Consider the following 20,207-nt stretch of genomic DNA (forward strand, 5'->3'; position numbering starts at 1 on the left):
TGATATAGAAGTAATCATTTTGTTGAATATGGACATAACTTAGAATACAGGAGTCTGGTCTATACTAGTCTGCTCTGCTATCATTGCATGAATGTAATAGACTGTATTTACGTCCACATTGCGTCACGGTTACATTACATCCATGACACAACCCTAACAAACCACTGCAGCACACTTAGATATCGCAGGACACTTAACTTAGCAGCTTTTTCAAGAATTTCTCTCCATCTCTAAAATGCTTTGCCAATACTGATTTCTGTTTCATTTCGTTTGTTGTCAGTCTTTTCTTTAGTCTCTCTTCATGAAAAATATTCCGTTGTTTGGGGTGCTTTGCAGAATAGACAGATGCTGTCAATGCAGGGATTTTCCGCGATTGAATGAGGCTTCCTTCTGCATCTGAAGGGTCGTGCACGTGCATCTGTGTTTGTGGAACACTTTTAGAGTCACCTAACCTGCATGTCTTCAGACTGACTGAGTACCCGGGGAAAACCCACACACGCAAACTCCACACAGAAAGACCCCAGGCTCAAAGTGCAAACCCCATTCCTGCCGGCCTGCAGGTTTGAACCAGGAAACGTGAGGCAACAAGCAACTAACTACTGCACTACCTTACTACCTCGAATTGACACAGCTTAAACCAAACCAAAGATAGATGAACATCTAGAAGCTAAAATGACAACCATACATTTAAAAACAGACTTCCCACAGGACTTGAAATTCTCTAAAGGCTTTAATTGTTTTATAAACCAAGAGCTAGATTTTTTAACGTAACACACACGTGTGACAGTGTCCCATCTCTTGATTCTGTACTTTACTCCCAATTCTCACAAATCTCCCATGTCACATTCAGGCAGATGCAAAATCAAAAATTTTTGCCATTTGTCAAGATCAGGAGCAAACAATTTTTTTGTACAGAATCCAACCCAGTCTCAGTTTGTCGAATAGTCACGAAATGTAATCTATGAATTTGTGTCCTTGAGCACAATTTTAAAACGATATATTTCTATGGGTTTCTACGGAGTATCTTTTCACGTCTGCATCACATCTTTTTTCACATCAGTGGGACTTTCTGTAAGGACCTGGGAGCACAGAAGCTGTGCTGTTATTTCTCACTTAATGTTTGATTCTTACCTATAACTGCTACATTACTCAACATTTTATCCTTGTTTTCCTCTCTTTATTCTATCAGTCCACCTCAGTCCGCTGCAGGTCAAACACATGTGCTTGATAAGTCAACAATATCTTTTTTGATTTATTCCTCCTTCGACTTTTCATCAGTTTGGGTGCTAAATAAAAACAGATTGATTGATTGATTGATTGATTGAGTTTTTATCTATATAGCGGCAATTCATAACAGTGTTATCTCAAGATGCTGTCCACAAAGAGCAGGTCTAAACCAAAGCCTTTAATTAAAAGAGAGACCCAACGATTCAAGAATTAAGGATTCAAGAATCCCCACATAAGTAAGCATCAGGCTTCAGGCGACAGTGGCAGGAAAAACTCCCCCTGATTTTAATCACAGCATCTTTTAAGAAAAGGCTTTTTATAGCCTATGATTGTAAATGTATATGTCTGAGGATTTCTAATAGCTTGCTTATTAACTTTCTTATTGTTTCTTGTTACATTCATATATTTGAAAGACCTACACTTCATTTCCTTTATACGGTCGATATTTCATTTCAATTTTTTTCATTCTAGCCTACTATTCCACTCTACAAATTAATTTTAAATTCTCAATCTAATTTCAATATTGGGTTACATCATGTATTTTATTTCATAAAGTGGGCCTTCAAAGAGCTCTTTGAAAATAGCTCTGGGATACCTTGTGTCCACGAAATGAGAACACTAAAACTTTGTCATAGAGCTAAACCAAATATATCATTAGAAAAGGTCTCGACCTGGCAAGTAACATATCCGTTTGAGGATTCTGTGTGGCTCCGACTGTGTAATACAAACCTTTGAACCTTGACCTCAGAGCATGTTTGAAGGCTTATAAATCAGCACTATAAGGAGGTTACACACATGGGACCTGCTGGGATGGGAACAGCTCTAATTTTTCAAAATCTATAATTTCCTAGAGAAGCACCATGCAATTTGATACAAATCAGCACCACAATTGTAGTTCTCAGTTTAGGGCCGCAAATAAAACGATACATCTACTGAATATATCGTATATCTAGAACACAGACACTAGTAATTACGCCGCACCTAGTTAAAAATTAAATTTAACCCAAGTTACATTTGTTGGTTTATGTCAGATATTTCAGTCAGCATTCTAGAAAATTAGGTTTTGGATTGGCAGAATTCTCACAATACAAGGTAGGGTTGTAAAAAGATATGTGTATGAAATATATCAAATCAAAAAAACGGACAAACAATCTTCATTGTTTTTAGAATCTTTGAGGAAATAACTCAAACTAATGGCCTTAACAGTAGTTTCCCATATAGTTGAGCTGACACTGTCATGTTTTTATGTTGAGAAATGTTTAACAGGAACAAGGTGACAGTGAGGAAAAGCATGATTTTTCAAGACTGAAGGATAAATTAATTAAAATGGATGGTCGTAGCATTGACCAGTCGTATCGTTGACTTTTCAAGGCGCACGTTTGTGGCCGGTGGTGGACCATCACGGTCTGCGATGCAGACACGAAAAGATAATCCAATGGAAGTACATTTGTTTGAAAATCATGCTCAGGGACACGAAAAGAAAAAAAAAAGAGAAATTCGTGTCAAAATTCATAGATTAAATTTCACAAACTTCTGTGACACTGGGTCGCATCATCATTTAGTCCATCAACCCTGTTAACAGAAACAAACACACTGAAGAGGAATGCACTCAAGCAAAGACTGGTCTCACCTTGACAGTTGTGTCCATCGTGGGCCAGCATGAATCCATCATAGCAGGTGCACCTGTAGTTGCCAGGTATGTTGATGCATTCGTGAACGCAGCCCCCATTGTAGTCATTCTCACACTCGTCCATGTCTGAAAGAAAATGTGGTTCTTATGTTACTGAAACTTTAATAACTTGCGTTTTTCTTTGCTCGTGTCGTTTTAGGTCGTCGGTCTCGTTTGAAGTTTTGCCGTCAGTCGGAGTTACAGAGGCTTGTTTTTTCTTCTTTGTGGAACCATTCGCTCGGATCGCTTCTTCAGCAGCTCTCGTGCTTCCACAGTAACGATCATCCTTCATGGCAAACATGACACTGCAATTGGTTTGGTCAAAGTTTTCTTGTGAGTGGTGTGCTACTCTTTCCTGCCGATCACTACACTCATTAATTAGTGTTATATTTAAAATATTAACTTGCTGGAATTCTAAACTATAAAGTGTGAGGTTTTGTGTTTTAAACAGTGATGGTAAATTTGTGTTAATAATCCCTGAATGAATTACAATTCAGCACTGTCAGTACAGTCAGTGCAGTTTTCGAAAGGAAAGGCCTGATTTCACAGTTAAAATGAACAATGCCGTTTTTAAAGGGAGGTAAAGAGGGTTTCTACTTTGAGTCATTAGTTCCTATATTGCTTTGAGCTTGTGGCACAGATGAGAGCCTAGGAAAGTTTCAAGTTTGCAGAAGAAGAAGAAGTTACTCTGGTCAATGACAGTTTTATTACAGTATGTCAGTAGTAGGAAAGACAGATAACACAAAGACTCTGATAAGAAGCAGAGGGTCACTGCACCCAGATAGATGATGATCATCATGATAATGATACCTGTGTTGCTCTGAAGGATTATTTTTTAAGTTTGGATACCAATCAATGCATGAACATTAATGTTCCATAGCATTTCTCCTACTATACAGGAGTATCCCTAGCAGCATTACAGTGCATTAATAGGGAAACCAGGAGTGGCAGTTGGGTGGGTTGTGAGGAAGGAGAGTCAATTAGTGTTTATTCATCTGGGGATGCAACTCCCACCAACCCCCAACTCCATGCTGAGCCAGCCAAGGCTTTCACAGGAGCTGCTCACAAGTGGTTGCCATGTGGAGCCACTTAAACAAACAGTCCTCCCCCTCTGTGTGAACAGCAGGAGATCAGCCAGGCAGCTCGGAAGACTACGACCCACATCCTTCTCCCCCACCTCCTCTCCCCCCCCCCCCCCTTCCTCCTTCTGTACTGAGGATGACATTGTACAGGTGTGGACCATCTTGTCCTCTCTGTCTCTCCCTCATGCCAAACAGGATGCCAGTTTGATGACTGCAAAGTCACTTGTAGCATTTCATTTTAAAGTCTCTCCAACTGTTCAGCGTCTCTCTTTCTTCGCTCTCTTCCTGTCTTCATCATAGCTACTGTCAGTCTGGTGCTGCTGAACTTGACTGGCAGGGGTTTCTAGTGGGCAGTAATGACATTAAAAGCTAAGTAATGACAGTAATGACAGTGAGCGAAATGACAGACACAATATGTATAATGCAATCCAGTTCAAAAGCACCAAACACTACAACCTTCGAAATATCTAAATTGCCCTTCTCCCTTTTTTTTTTTTAAATCTTTAATCACTCTTCAAATATTTGACCGAAACAACAGCCTCTCCCTCATCTTAACCCTTTAACCTTCTGCTCAACCATATGGTAGAGCACATTTTGACTCACTATATCTTATTGAAAACATGTTTTACTTATGACATCTCAACCATTTGGTAGAGGCCAATATTTCAAAAAATGTGGGGTCTGTTCATAAAAAAACATAGATTTTTGTAATCAGTGCCCCAAGGAAATAAAATATATAAAGAATACATTTCTTCATTGCTTTTTTCTTGGTGAGGAGGTTAAAGGGTTAACCTTGAGCGTTTTGGTAGCATGAACCCAACCACATGCAGGACACTTCATGTGCCTACCAACAACCACCTTCTTAGAATGTAAACTATACAAGAACATAGCACTTCTTTTTAATAACAGCGAACATACTCCAGGCAGTAATTACGGTTTCTTCTAAATGGATCTGGCGGGAAAAAAAAAACAATTCAACTACGTAGACATAATTTCGAGGTAAAATGGTTGATGTGACAGTGTGTGTTGTGCTCAGACGCTGCTGTTACTGATGCAGATTTTTAGTTAAAAGCTCAAATAACACCAATATCGGTGTGCCATTTGAGTCATTGTTTGTTTTGAGGTGGCGGAAAACTGTCAGTGACTTAAGTTGCCAGATTTGATCCGATAGGTGAAGGCGGTGAAGGCTGGTGGTTCCGAGCAGGATCGAGGCGCTGGCATACAGCAGCGATGGCCGTCACACATACATGGCTCTGGTTATGTGGACGTAACCCAGACCTGGACACTGAGCATGTACACACACTCACACAAAAACTGTATGGCAAGTGTACAGCATGCACAGGCACCAACACCAGAACACTTGCAACTATAATCCCACGCACACAGAAACAACACACATGCGAATACTGACTCAGTCCACACAAGAAATGTACAAACAAGTACACACACACGATCAAACATCTTTGTTTGGTCATAGGAACCTTCTATCCACAGAACAATGCCATTCAGCTGATGAACATTGTGATTTTTGACTAGATTTTGATGGCTTTGAAGTCTCCAAAAGCAGGCAGATGTAAACATGAAAAGATGGTCATCTTAGAGGTTTCACTTGGTTAGAAACCATGATGACAAAAGCCAAATCAATGCCACATTTTGCCCCGTGAAGCAGCATAGACATGTTTACCAGAAGTCAATTACACTGGCCAACACACACCAGGACAATGGAATTCTGATTGTCTGATCTCTTGACAAAGGAAACTCACATTCACACGTACTCGCAAATGTTAGAGGAAAAGATGAATACCGCATCAAATACTGTAATATGAGACAGTGATGGTGTCCATAAAACTGGGCTACAAACAGCATCGTTTGGTGCATGTGCGCAATAATTCGTCTTAAAGGCATGGAAAACAACGAATCGATCATTGCGGAATTTAAGAGCATGAGAGCTGTGTATACAAGCTCCTTACAGCCGTCGCTGGCTCATCCTGAAAGGCATTTGCAACCAATTAAGAGTGAGGTGGAATTGGCGACTGTTTGGAGGAAAAGGTTGTTTGGACACTGTGTCGTGCTGCCAGCTCAGACGGCGCAGTTCAGCGCGATGTGGCTTCGTTCCTGTGTGCTCTGCTTTTCATCTGTCAGAGATGAAGGGGAGACGGTAAAGACTGGAACTGCAGGAGCACGAGGGGGAGATAGAGCCTCACCACTGAGGGTGAATGTAAAGCAGCAGGTGATGAATTGCTGCCTGAATCACTCCAAACAGGCAGACTGAGGCTACATTTAAACTAAGTTGGCTCCAATTTTTTTTTGAAACATATTTTCTTTTCTTTGTGTTGGCCTTGTGCTAAGCTGGTATTTTTTTTTTTTTTTTTTTTTGCAAAACCAGAGCAGTTGAAAATATGTCTCCAGAGTTGATAGACATAACTGCAATGCAAAGCAATTTCCAACAGTCTTTTCCCTTGATTCTGACAAGTCTGAGGTTTACAATTGCTGATTAACAGGTAAGTAAAAAAAAAATGCAGCTGAACTAATTCAAGGGTTGTTTGTCGTGTGAAAATGGAGGATAAATTGGTTGTACGTTGAGGTTATGGAAAGAAGAAGACGGGAAGAAGTGTGCATAAGAGTATGTTTGAGCGAGAGAGGCAGAAAAAGGTCGGTGTGAGGAGGAGGAACGCGCCTCATAGGGTCTATTTTGATCCAAGTGGTGCCACTTCCTGCCCCAGAGCTGTTGTTGACATCTAACAGCGGTGCCCCAGCTCTGGACTGGCCGCTGCTTCCATCCACATGAACACATTTTCTAATTGCCGGGGAAACATTTATGCTCCACGTCTCATCGAGTGAATTAGGCACCTTCGCCGGTTACACCCCGTAACAGGGCAGATGTACTGAATGGGCAGAAGAAAAGGGGAGAGAGGAGGAGGCCATGCTGCTTTCATTGCACGCACGGTGCATAGTAAAAATGTATTAAAAAATAAGTGAGGTGCTCTTAGTTTTGGTTTTGCAGCACATTCACTCTGTGTTCCAGCCTCACCGTTTCTATTTACCCTGCTTCCAAGCAGCTGTCTTCAGCACAAAAAAAAAAAGGGCAGATAACCCCATTGTGCTGCACCAACAGACAATCCATCCAACCATTGTCTATACCGCTTATCCTTAAGGGTCGCAGGGGGGCTGGAGCCACTCCCAGCTATCCCACTAGACTTTGTTCAGGTTGTTGAGCTAAGGAGCAGGTGGTTTTAACAAAATAAGCAACTCTCCATCAAATAGCAAATTGAATGACAAGCTAGTGGAGCGAAATATCTAATAAGCTCATGTAAACTTGGTAGAGACCAAACCAGAGCTGAAATAAGAGTAAATATTTGACTTAGAAGTCAGCGTTACTCAGTCTGCTCATAGCTCTAATGTCCCATGCATTTGCTTGTTGACACATTAGCTACTCTTATTGAGTGATAATGGTTAGCACTGTTGCCTCACAGCAAGAAGGTTCCAGGTTTCAATCCAGACATACAGTATGTGTGTATAGATAGTCGCCATAAATACATGTCAAATATGTTTTCAAATCTAGAAAAAATGGCCCCTTTCATACACGTCTCATATTTTTCCAGATATACACATATATAATAAATATATGATAAAGGTATACACTGATCCAAATATGTTCAAATATATATGCACATTTATGTAGCATCAAAATAGGTCACAATAGGTTTATAGTGCTTTGATATAAAATTTTTGACACTGTAAAATTGACAGGAGTGTAGAGACAGGCACTTTTTCAGAACACACAAAGATAGCTGAACATTGGTTGGTTGAACATAACCAATATGGTTATGAAAACTCCAAAACTCCATAACTAACCACAAACTTTGTCTCTGTAACTCAGAACTGCACAAACTACCCAAAAAAAAACACTGGCTATGGTGAATAATGTCCATAGAGTACAATATTCCTAAAAAAAAAAATAGAGATAAGTAATTATTTTTATTGAATATCATGCCTACTGTTAGAATAAAAGTTGGGGATGGTGGGCAGAGACCGTTTGGCAGATTTCAGGCTGGATGTTGGATCCTGGCCAAGGCATCACTTATACTTATTAACACATCCATGTATTTACCCCCTGTATACAAGACGTCCTGCACTGGATGGTGCTACTCCCCATTAACTGAAATTGTGGACATCTCTTAAATCTCTACCAACATCAGCTGTGTTCACATAGCTAACATTAGCTAGCGGCTTCTGTTTTAGCTTCATCTGACGAACATAGCTGGTATCTCACTCTGCAAATGTTTTATTTAACATATTAATATATTATTTTGTTCCTGTTAATAATGATGTACACATGCACAGCATTTAAAATAGAATAGTCTATTCTTTTGCTCACGGCAACCTGTCATTGTTCAAAGAACAAGGCCAGTTTGCTTCGTTGCTACCTCTAATGACAAAAACGATTTATTCGTTTAAAAAGCAGCCACAGCTGTGGATGTACATTGAAAGGGCAGGACACTGGCATCAGGCCAGTGCCACTCATCCCCTTTGTAAAATCAATTCAGCTAGTAATTGTTTAGATGAAAGCAGCCCATCCGGATCCATCACCATTGTGCCATGCCTAACCCGCCCCCTTTCAACATGACTGCCGCAAAATTCAAATTCTGAGGTCTTTGACAGTTTAACAGCATAAAATAAGGATGCTGTGCAGCTTTTCAGCCATTATGAGCCCAAATCCTGTGCCCAGTCAGGCAAACAATGATGTTATGTCATTGCTGATCGATGATCAGCATCGTTACATAGAAAAAAATTAAAGAAATAGGGGCTAACAAATGTCCTTTCAGTCTGTCTCCATCAAAGTGGACAAACAACCCCACCCAATGGCCGGACGAGTGTATTGCTGCAATAGTTAGTGATGAACAAATAAACTTATTGCTTCATTTAATCCATTACGATCCCCTTTAGTTTGACTATCATCACATCAATGCAGTATTTAGGCAACACTTTATATATTTCATACCAATAGCCGTGCTATAAAACCACTAGGGAAAGGCAGGTGGAGCCATTTTACTTGGTAGCTGCGTTTCAACAAATCAGAGGAGAAGCCACGTTGTTACATCCGGGGCTGACAAGCCAATGTTAGCTCTGTGCTAACTTCACCCCTTTTGTTACAGGCTAACATCAAATGTTGACTTTAACACCACTAACTAACCTGTGATGAAGTGTTTGTCACACACATACGTGTTTTGACTGGCTGGTGTTGCACCAGATTTGGTGATCCATCAGATTCTGTGACCCACTCTGTGATCCATCAGATCCTGTGACCTTACCAAGCTGTAATTATCTTAATATAATCTGGATCCATTGTTTGCATTATATTAAATCTCTAATGTATGCTAATTATTGCAGATTGGGGTTAATACTGCAGCCGTGCCATTGCGCTGCCTCTGCTTCTTAAGGGTGAACTATATGTCAGGATTGGAGGGACAGCTAGCACAGCAGGGGCCTGCATGTGGAAAGTCCAGCAGAGAGGTCAAGGAGAGATCATTTTCAGGAAAACCAAAGAGGACAGGCAGGCCGCTCGAAGACAGGCGCAGGAAAAATCTCCAGTACAGATTCATTTGCCTGCAGAAGAATTAGTCTGTGTGTTTTCATATATTCAAAGTGATCAGATAATAAATTAGTAGCTTACAATTTGTGGTTTGTGTTTAACGTTAAGCTAATGTTAGCTCACCTTCAACATGGCCCCTGGCAAGATGCAAGAAATATCTCAAGAAACTGAAGCCTCAGATAAAAAACGGGTAAAAATGTATCCAAGGCTGTTTTTCAAATGTATCTAACCTTGATCCAATAAAATATTCCAGTCCCTGTGTTTGACTTTTCCTAAAAAAGTGAGTTATGTAGCGCCCCCTATTGTTAAAAATGGTCAAGATAAATCCAGATTGTAAAACTAGGGAATTTATACATATAACCACCAGGGGTTAACTCTCCCTCTCCCTCTCTCTTAGTCTTCACTGGCTCATTGCCATCTTTTACGACGTGCTGGATCTTGCTGCCATCAATGCTTGCATCTTATACTGGAGCTGCATGAACTCCCCCCCCAAAATAGACTTTATGCTTTAGCTGCCCTCATCCACCGAATGGATTGCATCAAAAGAGCCCCCCGCATGCAGATGAGCTATTTAGGGGAAATGAAGTTTTGGGTATACAGCCAACAGTTGTAGTGTTAACCAAATACAGCCACTTTATGGCTCCATAAAGTATAGACTGATGTGGTCACACGTCAGTGGACCCTTTTACAGCGGTCATTTTAATTAATTCATTATGGCTACATTCCATTTAAGTGTCACAGCTGTTCCAGTGAGACAGAAAACACCATACCACACTGGCTCTGGTACACCTTGATGGAATGGCCCTGTGATTACTATTATTAAATCCATTTGTGGTTACCTTGCGATGACATGTCAAAATGGCCACTGTGAAAATGGCCTCCCATCTGTTTCTTGGTGTTTAACTTGGCGTTGTGCATGACAGTCTTTTAGGAGGATAAGATACGACCATTTAGCCATCCCCTGTGCCTCCCGCACCATCTAGCACCAGAGTATCTGAGCTCCTCCATCAAGTGCACCGTAGCCCCCACCAGCAGAAAGAATGGGAAGAGTTCGTAAGGAGAAGGCAGAGCACGGAGTTGACAGAGCGCCACACAATTTACGTAAAGTTTATGCTGATCCTAAAAGTTTGGTGATGATGGTTTAGTTTTTATTGATCTCTATCTGTCTCACACACACACACACACACACACACACACAAACAAAGTTATTATAACACAGTATTGTAAATACCAACTAAAATCCTTTAAATTATTAAAACAAATTGTAAATACTGCTTTTGTTTCACATTTCTTTATCCTTTATTCAAATAATATGAATTACTTGTAATCCAGCTATACATCATTGTAAATACTAGGTTTGCCGTATGTTACATTAAAGAGAGACTATCATCTAATATGTCTTCATCGAAGTTTGTTTTTGACAAAACACATCTCACTGTAAAAGCGATGCATTTGATTTGATTTTGGTGAATAGGAAATGATAATGACATTTCAACATATGCGATGGAACAAAAGAACCTTTGTTTTCAAATTGATGCTGATGGTCAGCTGAGGGTGTCCTGGGTCGTCAGAGGAATGGTAGAGGGTCCATTAAAACACAGCTGGATAGTGCCAAGACACTTTGCCAGTAGAGGAGGAGAAGAAAGTAGCAGACTCTCACAGCCAGTGCCAGTGGGGGTGTTGGCACAGTCCACAAGACTCTTCTTCTGGGGCCTTCTTTAGCAAAAGTCATCAAATGAAGACTCACTTAAGACCCTTCCAGTCCACAAGTTGAAGTGTTCTTGGGCAAGACTCTGCTTTGGGAGCAATTTGGTCCTGCCAGTGTCCTGCCCAAAGTGTCTGAATTAGCAGTTTCCTCTTAATGTCAGGGTTGAGAAAATGTAGTGTTGAGGAGCTTTGAGTGATCTACAAGACTGGAAAGAAGCAATACAAATGCAGTCCATTTACTATTTACTCATCGCCTCTGGCCAAAGGTACACTCCATCATCTTCTGGGCATTGAGACAGGCGAGAATTGAAGATCCCCCTGCTCAGTTGTGCGCCAGCGTTATCATGGTTATCATGTTGCTCTCAATGCTTTATCCCCCACAAAGACACAGGGTGCAGCTCATTCAGCTCCTGGGAGAGGAGCATCTGATGGGAGGTCAAGGACATCATGACGGAATGCTTGGCCAAAGGCCATTCACCGCGGCCAGCAGGACAATGGAGAAGGAGATTCTGTAACCGTGGAACTAGGAGCCACTGTTTTGCTGGGTCTTGGATGGCAACGTGTTTCCCATCACTTGCTCCAACACAAGTTGGAAAATTCCGCAATTTATGGAGGTCCCCTGCAATGGCTCTCTACTCTCACACCTTCCAGGAAATATTCTCCAGCCAAACATGATCAGAGTGCCTCATACACCTTTTTCACAGTTTCCTCCACAGTGGATAATCCTACACTGTAGATAAATGCAGTTATTCTGTATGAATCTCCAGTGGTCAGAAATCTGTAATGTAAGAGGGAGTTATAGTTGTGCGTGAGCCTACACCTTATTTTAGAATGTGCCGGCTATCCATTATCTGATGCATGAGTGAAATTATAACTTAAATTCTGAGTTTTAACTTTAACTTACATGAGACTTTTGTCAACTTGTGTTAAAAGGTAAGATGACATTAGATTTGTCCCTTTGTAACATTAGGGGAGCAGAATATGATACAACATTAATTATACCTGAACATGAATACAGCATGATATGCATTGTTTATCATATTAACTTTTAGGAACAAAGTCTCACATCTACACCTGTCAGATTTTTAGGCTGTTGGATAAACAGTTGGCCAAAACCCAAATTATTCTTTTATATTATTGGCTTGACAGTGGTGCACCTCCCATTTTGCAATTTGCAAAAGGCGCTCTTGCCTGATTCATGCCTTAAATATGCAGTTTCAAACTGAAACTTAACAAAAAATTCAGCATAATTGAGACCAACAGCAATCTTTTGTTGCATCATAGTGCTTGTGGATGATGATCTAAGGGACCCACAAGGCCTTGTAGACCTTGTAGTGTTGATGGACCCTCCTGACCAGTAACTTAAGGAAAGAAGCTACTTTGGTGTTTGGTGCCAATTTGCCAAAGGTATTTTATCAAAACGATGAGATATGTCATGCTAAAGCAGGGTTACTCCCCCTGCCATGTTGATTCCAAGATTCATCCTATATACAGAATGACATTAGTTTTCACTAACTATGTTGTGATGCTGCTATCAAGCCCAACGGCCAACTTAACTTTAACAACACAACTAAGACCTTCATGTAACATTTCCAGTTCCAGGTCCAGCAAACTAACTGCGACTGCAACTAAGGCTCCCACTCTGTAGAGCTAACTTTTTTTTTGCAAGTCACAGGACAATGCACGTAACAAACATGTTACTATCACATAAAATAAATCAGATTGTTGGCAGGTGGTCTACTAAGTGGAAGACCTCCTCCAGTCTGCATGTTGAAGCATTCTCGAGCACCAGTTTATTGAAAAAAAAAAAATAGAATCTTTTGTGCAAAATGTAGAATCTGGATTCATAAATAGGTGTGCATTTGTGCAAATCATTACACATTTAATACACTGTTAAGTTAACTTTTACAAGACACAAGCTGTCTTCTATTGGTATTAATGGTTATCAGACATAATAGTTATCAGACAGATCACTCTATTTACTATTTACCATTGCTGGACAATAATGCAGTCTCAAACTACTCTGACAACTGGGTCATTATGAAACTATCCATGACTCTGCGTCATCACAAAAGGAGGATCCCTGGGCTAACAAGCAGGTGTGAAACTCTTATTAGTACAAACCTCCCCTTGACAGCCTGGAAGCTGAAATTCTGTAGTTGGCTCCACACCTGAGCAGCCGTGAGAGAGCTCGAGGTGTTAGCCAGTGAGGACTTGCTGATAGCTTCAGCCCTCTTTCTCCTCTTACTGAACCTACAACTAAAACAAGCAACGGCCAAGAAATAGTAGTTAAGATATACTACCACCATTTGGTAAGGTAAAATCAGAAAGGAAGAAGGTTACCTGTTACCTTACCATGAATACTGAGTCATGCTACTTTTGCTCATTGTGTTGAGAGAACCACCTCTGTGGTTGCTGCTGCTATCAATAAATCATTATGAAGCACTTCAGTGATTTTGCAAAAAGTAGAAAATGACCTTGCCTGAAATGATATGAGCACTGCAGAGATGAAAGTCCCAGAGTCCAGTCTGTCCGCTTAATGGCTTGCAATCGTGAATCTCAAGGTAATCTTTTCCTGCATCCTATTCTGAAATCCAAGGGCGTCTGGACGTTTCGCCTGTTTTCTTCCACTTGTTTCCGCCGTTTCTCTGCACCACAACAGGTGCAATCATAATTATTCTATTTACATGGAGGTTTTTGTTTCCCACTCACTGGTGATGCGCTTGGTAAGTTAAGGCAGCAAGTTAATAACCCCTTCATGTAATATCTCTTAGTGGTGGACCAAAGGTGTAGCTAAAGCACGGCAAGTAAGAAATAAAGTGTGACTTTCCAAGCATCTGCATCTGAAGTAGTCCCTGTATAATATGGCGGATGAATCGCCTCATTGTCAAGTCAAGACCACTCATTTTGATTCAGAGTGTGTGTGTGTGTGTGTGTGTTATGATATAAAGTCACAATCTCTACACAGGTCTCTGTCAGCACACCCAACACACGCTCGCCTTTCAGCTGCGGAGTGAAAGCTTAAGTCTGAAGCAAGCTGCAGGGAATTTCTTTCCTCCCTGTGAGCCGTTCATGAGTGACATTTCCACCCCACAGCGCCAGACATCATCTGTCAAAGCCTGACAAGGAAGCAGCTTGGAGATGCTGGCATGAGGTCACTCTATCTATATATAAAGCCTGAGCCTCAGTGAACCTGACCTGTTCTGTGGGTTGCATTTTGTGTGTGTGTGCGTGCGTGTGTGTGTGTGTGTGTGTGTGAATTTGTGAATTGAGGTACATGTGAGTGTCTGCAGCTAGCCAGTAAGGAGAGCGGGTGACTGATGACGGAGGTGCAGACTCCAGGCAGACAATGGCCTAGTAATTGTCTGCCACTTCTCTCTCTCACCCTCCCACCTGTGCTGTCTCCTTCACCATCCACTCTTCCTGTGAAATGCCCTTTCTCCCTCTCTGTAAAGCAGGTCAGGTTCATCACAAGCATGGGATGAGCTCCAAGGAGAATCCAGTCTCGAGCTAGCTATGTTCCAACCTTACAACCGGACAAATGTATTAAAGGGATGGTACAGCCTCGCACACAGACAAACAATGAATAGGATGTTACGTCACTGTTTGTGCTGATAATGAATAAATATTGATCAAAAATTTAAATCAGGCATTGCGGGACTTAGTTGTCTGGAATTGTAAATCTTAATGTAAAAGTGTTTATCCCTGAGTGGCCGCACTTGAAGGAGTCTCCTTTTGGGAGTTTTGTAATTAACATGAAAACTGTCAGATGGAGTTCCTGGATTGGGCTTCACAGGTGCAGTTACTTGACAGTTACACCTCGCGCGATCCCCCAAGAGGAGCTGGAAAGAGTTGCCGACCCCAGATAAGAGGAAGATAATGGATGAATGGATGGATGGATGGACTGAATGCCTGCTACGTTTAGCTTAACCTGAAATGTCCTCTTTCAACTTAATGTGAGATTTAAGGTGTGTACAGGCAGAAAACAAAGCTCACTTCATCATTTGTGTGAATCTAAATGCTTGACTGTTTGTGTTCACGCCCCAAACTGCCAATATACCCTGTGCATTAGCTGTTAGGCGGCTTGCAACGAACACACCGAGGGAGGCACGCCAACATGGGCAAATCTGAATTTAATCGCATCTTTCCATTGACTGCATTATTGTATGCATTTGCAATGCCTCTAAATCTGGCTTTGCATCACGTCACACACAGTTACCACGCTGCAGTTCCCCTCGTTGGTGTTAAACGACAGCATGCTGCATCACATTGTCTGTGTTAATTATGTCAATGTGAAACACACAACAAATAATCCAATTGGCCCAGAGAGGCAAACTACGCAGCCAAACACTGTTCTTGTAATATCAAAAATATTACAGTGTTCAAAGGGACATTTTCCTCCATATAACTCATCCTTAATTAGCTGCTTTGGCACGGAGATCAAATCTCGGATTACAATTTACACTCACAAACGTGTTTGTGAATGGAGACGGCAGAGGCCTCGGAGTTAAAACAGAGGAGGGAGGAGAGGAGACTTTTATTCAGTGCAATGGGCAGCGCTGATGAAAAACAGTCAATTAGCCCGTGAGTGACAAATGCTGAGCAAACACAGGGGGGGGGCTTTTGCAGGCGTCTGACAGCTCGGAGGCAATCAGAGTGCCCATCTTTCTGCACTGTTGTGCACTGTAAAAATCGTCTTTATGAAAATGCCACTTAACCTGTAGCTGAATCTCAAGATCACACTTAAAAAAAAAAAAGAAAAATCTCAAAATGTCACCTACTTCTGTGCTACATCGATTTAAAAAATAATATTCTCACCTGACGTTGTCACATATTGATGAGATTTAAAGACTCGACCTTTCAAATGGTTAGTAAAGATGGCATTTTTCCGCAGGAATGCCATCGCTAATCTCCTACAGCTTATGGATTTGAGCTGTAAATACAAAGCAAAGTCTCTTTGATTCACAGTGGATTCATCATATCACAACTTTTAACTCTCAGCCTGGTAAACAAGTGCACAGTGCTCTATCGACAGCCGGTGACATTTATGCTAGATCTCTATAAACAGGGAGACAACTCTGGCACTGTTCTGCACACACAGACACACACAGGGACATATTCAGCGAAGCAAGTTTGACTGATACGCAGCTCCTCCCACATACTCTTCATTTGACAGCACGGGGATAAAAGTTCACATTTTTCCATAACGAGCCGGCAGTATCATCTCGTGGAAAAGTCTACAGAGAGCAGTGTTCATAAACGTCAGATCAGATTTCAGTGGTGAGCAATTTTCAGAGAAGAAACGTTTATACTCGAGAAAAAACTCCTCCAAGGACACAGTCCAGTCCTGATGAACTCAGACGCTGGGAGATAAAAAAAAAAAAAAAAAAGGAAAACACCCATATTCACCAGTCTGGGTGAAGCCCGCTGTGGCTGGGATGTGATCCCCGAGTCCAAGTCTTACTACCAGACAGCCGACTCCTGGGAGAACAATGCAGCCTGCAAGCTGCTAATTTGTAGTGGTGAAGTGTAGCAGAGGCTGAGAGCACAGGTCGTCTCCCTTGGTCACCGGGGCTCGAATCCCAGCCGTTACAAAAGCACAAGAGTTAGCCAGAGTTTTCTCAATGTGGAGCCACATTAGAGGCCACATCCCTCTATAATCTAGAAACTGCACATTAATAATGTACCTGACTATAACCAAGTCACAAAATTGTCAAAAGACCTTTTCGACAAAGCGAGATCTGGTCTTCGGCACGAGCCGGCACATTTACTATATTTTCTATCTGAAAAGTCAATGATTTCTTTGGCATGATTTCATCGCTGGGCAGTTTCTGCGCTGTACTTCCCTCAAGAAAATGCCAGCATGATGAATCTGCATCACTCACTCCGAACTACAGGATTCTCCTGGAAACTATCTGGAAGTGTTTTAATTAGGAAATGTCATATTTAAAAAAAAAAAAAAAAAGATATTTTTCATTAATAGTTTATCTGGAGATTGATTGATCTCAGTTCTGAACTAAAATTTAAACTATGATACTTTTTTTTTTCCTGTTTGGTCACATCTGTCTTTGCACATGTTGCTGCTCTTCTGTCTAGACAAGCCTAGAAGTTATATCATTCTAGCTTCACAATCCAAAATAGTACATTGCATCCAAGAACATGGCATATGAGGAGTGCATCTGGAGGTCTCTGAATAAAGGCAGGTGCTCTGGACAGTAAGGATAAGAGATAACAGGATCAGGATAGATCGCGTATGCACTCATGAGGATTGTGGACTAAATGTCTGTGACAAAGCCGTGAAGTTTTATCCGATTTTTAATCATCAGTGGTGTATTTTACTACAGCGCAGAGTATGTCTTTGCTGATATGGAACGATGAAAGAAGCAGAGGGGACCAGAGGGATGCTTCCAGGAATAGCAGAACCGTTAATGGCGCTGGCCGACGGCAAAGTGGCCTGTAATGCCTGTTGATGGAAAAGACAGCTAGCCAATTACAGCAACCATATCTAATCACCAGGGTTGGAGGTCAACTCTCATCCACCATCTGTCTTCATTTGACATCCCTGTCATTAGTTGTTGCCTCATCACTGGGGGGGGGGGGGGGGGGGGGAGTTCAACAGATCTCAGCATACAGTCAGGAGGCACCTACACACCTACACACACACACAGGAGCATTCAGATGCTGGATGTAGAGTGCTGATGTAAAAAAAAAGCGCGGTTGACATTCAAGCTCCATTGAAGCGAAGAACAGCTCTCACACACACACACACACACACTTACGCCGAAACACACACACACACACACAAACGTACACACACACACACCGATTCAAATGCTGGCCTGGGTGAAGTGATGTAATAAAATGTGCCTGGCAGGACAGGTCTGCTCAGACAGCAATTTTATAGGAGGAAGATCATATTCCTGAAAAGCCTGCGCCTTCTCAGAGGACAGAGGAGCAGTTGTTATTCCAGATGCCCTGTTCAGGCTGTGTATGCGTGCGTGTGCGCGTGTGTGTGTATGAATAAATCACATCCTATACGGCAAACAGAATGGCAATCAATAGTCAACCAACCAACAATAGTTCGACCAAAATGTAAATTCTTATAATGCAGGATATTGGTTATTATTATTTTAATAATAACCAATATTTCACTACACACCAGTTATGTCAAACATGTGGAACAATAAACTATATTTTTGCAGTTCTTCTACATATGCATAAATGCAAGCCGTTCTCTTTCACTGTTTTCTGACACCTACATTATATAAACCCACATCACTTTGAATGGCAGACTTTCATTCTTAGTGGATAATCCAATATTTTAAGATAGGCTCAACATTAAAATGCATTATCTTTGTTCAGTGAATGTACATGATGTTTAGTTCATTAGTTACTATTAGTTATTTATTAGTTATTTCTTTCTTTCAAGTCTTCCTATCGTTGCTATGGTGGTTTCTATGGACGCTAAACACAATATCATTAGAGTCATTAACACATAAGCTGTATTATTTTGTCTCATTTTTTTTTTTTTTTAACTATAACTACTACATTACTCAGCATTGGAAGCTGGGGCAGGTTATTTTTGACGTAATTGCGACAAAATCCATAACCTTTCAGCATATTGTAATTCAAGTGGTCTGAGAGAAAACTAAACTTCTGCACCTCCTCTTGGCTCCGTTTTCAGGCTTTGGAAAATCTAGCCCATAACGAGAGTCCTTGGTCAATAACAGGTCCCCTCGGGGAGGGAGCACCCTTATTGGCTTTTCTACAAATGCAGATTAGTGCGCACGTCCCCTCCATCTATGGTCCCTTCAGATTTCTGGTGAAAGCCTGATTCAATGGTGGGATATCCTGCAGAAAAAAAGTCGCTATTCTAGCATTGGCAACATCTGTCTACACTGCAAAGCAACCCAAACAAAGGACAAAAGACTTGTCAAACAGAGAGGCTGACAATAAACACAATAAAACACGAGTCAATCAGCAAAGCGTCTCAGAGATGAAGAGATGGAGAGAGGGATGAATCAGCCAACCTCATTTTCCTACAATATCTAAATGTGTTGCAGGTCTCATTATCACGAGACCTCTTCCAGTACATTATTATGTATTGTGCATGTAGATTTACCATGAAAGGCTATGAGTGGCCATATTGTCTGTTGCTCATAGCTTAGCCTCCAGCTAACCACATTAGCCAAAGGCCTGTGGTTGTAGCTAATGCAAGTTCATGTTTATGTAACATTTTAGAAGTGCAGCGAGATCACAATCACCATTTGAACGATTGAGGCCCTCAACTCCATTTTCCCGTCATTTATACAAATGTGCTGCAGTAGTTTATTAGGTTGTGTCCTTACATTTACCATGAAAGCAGGCCATGAGTGTCTGTTTTGATGCTAATAGTTTAGCCTCCTACTAACCGTAGCCAAAGGCTGCAGCTAATTCCAGCTTATATAATGTAGTTAGCAAACGTTAGAGCCTTCAATCACGGTATGTCATCTCAAAGGGTGCTCCCTCACTCCGGTGGGCGGACAAGAGGACAGTAGCATCGGTACCCATGATTCTCGTCAACCATTGCTCTAGAGACGAAGACGGTCTCGCATCATCATATCTTAATAGAACAATATCTTTTCTTTTTCTTAACATGCATCATCTAGATACAGTGTAATTGCTGATTCTGCTGTACTGGATATATTCAGTTGATATCCTTTTATGACCCTACTTTCTAAACCAGAAAACAAAAGTAGTGCTGATTTTGTCAAACTGCATGATTCGGTTTTAGAAAACTGTAATTTTTTTTTTTAAATATTAGTGTTTTTCCTTGAATTGTAAGTTGTACATACTGAATTGGGTGTGCACTGAGGGGTTTAAAGGGGATGGTAAACACATTTGTGTAATCAGATTTTATTTTTACATTGATTAGTTAAATGGGCAAGAA

General features: G+C 41.2%; 1 protein-coding gene across 2 annotated transcripts in view; it reads right to left on the reverse strand.

Annotated features, from left to right (window-relative positions):
* scube1 (signal peptide, CUB domain, EGF-like 1) overlaps positions 1 to 20,207 on the reverse strand; it is a 93,045-nt gene that overhangs the window by 67,504 nt on the left and 5,334 nt on the right. For both annotated transcript variants that reach the window (XM_070853678.1, XM_070853677.1), the window contains exon 3: positions 2,858 to 2,983. In XM_070853678.1, coding sequence (XP_070709779.1) covers positions 2,858 to 2,983 — 126 coding nt within the window. The remainder of the gene's footprint in view (positions 1 to 2,857; positions 2,984 to 20,207) is intronic.

Source organism: Pempheris klunzingeri, chromosome 22 (genome assembly GCF_042242105.1).
Source record: "Pempheris klunzingeri isolate RE-2024b chromosome 22, fPemKlu1.hap1, whole genome shotgun sequence".
Lineage (NCBI taxonomy): Eukaryota > Metazoa > Chordata > Actinopteri > Acropomatiformes > Pempheridae > Pempheris > Pempheris klunzingeri.